Source organism: Galeopterus variegatus, unplaced genomic scaffold, assembly GCF_000696425.1.
Source record: "Galeopterus variegatus unplaced genomic scaffold, G_variegatus-3.0.2 Scaffold367, whole genome shotgun sequence".
NCBI lineage: Eukaryota > Metazoa > Chordata > Mammalia > Dermoptera > Cynocephalidae > Galeopterus > Galeopterus variegatus.
The window spans coordinates 463,846-466,496 of NW_007726478.1; the positions used below are offsets into that span (position 1 = coordinate 463,846).

Consider the following 2,651-nt stretch of genomic DNA (forward strand, 5'->3'; position numbering starts at 1 on the left):
GGGGCCCCCAGCCACACTGGAGCACTCGGTAGCCACTGGTGGCCAGTGGCTGCCTGCGACAGGCAAGTCTAGCCCCTGGGACTCTGCATGTTCACCAGATGCAAATCCACGTGCCTCAGGAAGCCTGGGGCTGGGTATGGAGGCTGCTCCTGCTTCTGGCACTATTCCACAGTCAACACCCCCCAGGGCTTATTCCCCAACACCCCCAGACCAACCCTGGACTGGCCCAAGCGCCGATTCCTCCAGGAAGCCCTCCAGGAGGCCCTGGGCTGCCACCTATTTCATCCATCTGGCTGGTGTTTCATCCCCCACAACTCCTGCTCTCTCTGGGCCTGGGTCTGAGCCCTAGAAGTGGCCCCTGCTGCCCCAGCAGACATGTCAATGCACGTGACAGGGGCTGAGCTACAGAGCAGGAAAGGGCTGCCCCACACCATGAGTGGCCAGGTCCACCTGACTAGGGCCTGTGGCTGGATGGATCTTGACCACGTCTCAGGGTTTCCATGATTATAAACAACCCTGCAGCAAGCATCTCCGTCCTGGCAGCTGGGGGCTCTGGCAGGATGTCCACTGTGGCATTGTTTGCGACACAGAAAAAAAAGAAAGGCAGAAAGAGTATGCATGCCCGTCAATGGGGTTTTGTTACACTCGGGCTGTCACAGTGAGCCCACAATGCCCAACAGAACTGCTGTTGGTGCTAAGTCCCACACTGGCGTGCACGTGCCACAAGGGTGGGGACGCAACATGGGAACTGCCCTATGCCTGACGCTGCGGGCAGGGGAGGGTTTCAGGATTTCTATGGAGAACAATCTACTGCTTTCAAGAAGCATGACTTTTCTAAGTTAAAAAAAAAATTATTTTTGCATTAAAAGAGAAAATAGAAGAATAAGCAGGAGCCAGAAAGAGAACTACAGAGAGGGACGGGGCCGTCTCCACCTGGTGCTGCTCTCAGGCCACGGAAGTGTGTGTGTACGTGTGTGCACATGTGCACGCGTGTGCAGAGAGAGAACCAAAAGATGGAGGGTCTCACGGTGTGCAGGGGCTCACCCGGCGGGCCCAGTTGATGAGGTCATCCAGCTTGGCCACCACATACTCGCCCCGGCTGCTGGGAAGTGTAGAGGGCTTGGGGACCACGGTTCCAGCCCTGGACACGGCAGGCTGGGTACTGGGCATAGAGACATGCAGGCATAGGGAGGTGTTAGCCAAATAGGCACCCCAGAGGCAAGTGCTGGCTACCCCACAGCCCTGCCCAGGGGACCTGGCCTACAGCAGCTTCTCAGAGAGGAGAACAAAGTCGTGGTCACAGGCAAGATCCCAGGGTCAGCACTGGGTGGAGTCCTGAGGCCCCTAAGGCTGGCTAGGCCGGTGTCAGCACATGCCTCATGAGGAAAGGGGCCTTGAGGATGTGCAGCCAGGGGCCTGGACCCACAGATGGGTTGGGCAGGGCTCTGAGGGCAGGGACCCAGATGCATCACACCCTGGAAGGCTCCCAGAGACACCGCCAGCTGCTGAGCCAACGAAGCCAATAAGGGTATGCAAGGAGTGTGGTGTCCCCAAAGGCCAGCCTCACCTGCTTGGGCCGTCAGTGGCCACAGTCTGATGGACACCTCGCGCCTGCACAGCTGCGCCCACACAGGAGCTGCCAGGACAGACCGCAGGTCAGTGGCCACCCAAGGCCCAACCCACTTGCTGGTGTCCTTCCCGTCCCCTGTGGACCTCTCGCTCTCCTGCCAGCTGGCCCCAGGTTCTGTCACTCAGGCCACTGGCCAGAGCCCTCAGGACTGCAAGGGCATTGCCCCACCTCTGATGATAGCCCGGACGTTAATGAAGTGTTTCTTCCACAATGCATGCAGCAGGTCTATGGGCCGCTGTTCTACAGAAGGAAACTCTGGCTCTAGGACCGGGTCCTCCACACACAACTGGAGGACACACTGCAAATCCCTTCACAGCCCCACCTAAGTTGAGGGGAGGCCTGGCCAAGGCTGACAGCTGGGGAGTGCTCACAGAACGCCTTCTGGACAGGTCACGAGTGACTCTGAGCCGAGATGTGGGTCACATCCTGGCTCCACATTCTTTGCCACTATAGAATGTCCCCACAGAGAGGCCCAGAAACCACATGCTGAGGACAGACACTGGCCCAGTCCCGCCCCAAATGGCTATGGGACCCTCAACAAGCAGCTCCCTTGTCTGACACTGCTGCAGGCCCCTCCTAGCTCTGGGCTGGAGACGCTGTACTCACCGCGGACTGAAGATCCGGATGCAGGGCAGACCACGAGCTGTGGAGAGAGCCACAGGATGGCGCCATGAGCTTCAGGTCCAGCCTACAGGCATCTCCTGGTCAGGCCCCTGCCTGGCACACCCTCACTCCTATCCTCAATATAGCTCAAATTCCACCTAACCCACGCTGGTACGGAGGGGTCTTTCAGAACATGAATGAATTTCACTCCCCTGCTTAAAGCCCCACGGCCCCTGGAAGAAAACCCAAATGCCAAGCCCCACACCAGGGCCACCTTCCCCCGTGGCTCACGTCACCCACATCCCTGTTGCTCCTGCCTCAGGCCCTTTGCACTTGCTGGTCCCTCTGCCTGGAAGACCCTGCCGACATTTGCACACAGCTGGCCCCTTCTTGTGGGGCAAGTTTCAACTCAAATGCC

The 2,651-nt window shown here is 58.8% G+C and overlaps 1 protein-coding gene across 1 annotated transcript in view; it reads right to left on the reverse strand.

The window, feature by feature from the left end:
• Positions 1–2,651, reverse strand: part of NDUFS7 (NADH dehydrogenase (ubiquinone) Fe-S protein 7, 20kDa (NADH-coenzyme Q reductase)) — a 14,810-nt gene that overhangs the window by 9,153 nt on the left and 3,006 nt on the right. The window contains exons 2-4 of the mRNA XM_008568022.1: positions 2,237–2,273; positions 1,568–1,636; positions 1,045–1,162 (exon numbers count right to left, since the gene is read on the reverse strand). Of these exons, the coding sequence (XP_008566244.1) occupies positions 1,045–1,162; positions 1,568–1,636; positions 2,237–2,273 (224 nt within the window). The remainder of the gene's footprint in view (positions 1–1,044; positions 1,163–1,567; positions 1,637–2,236; positions 2,274–2,651) is intronic.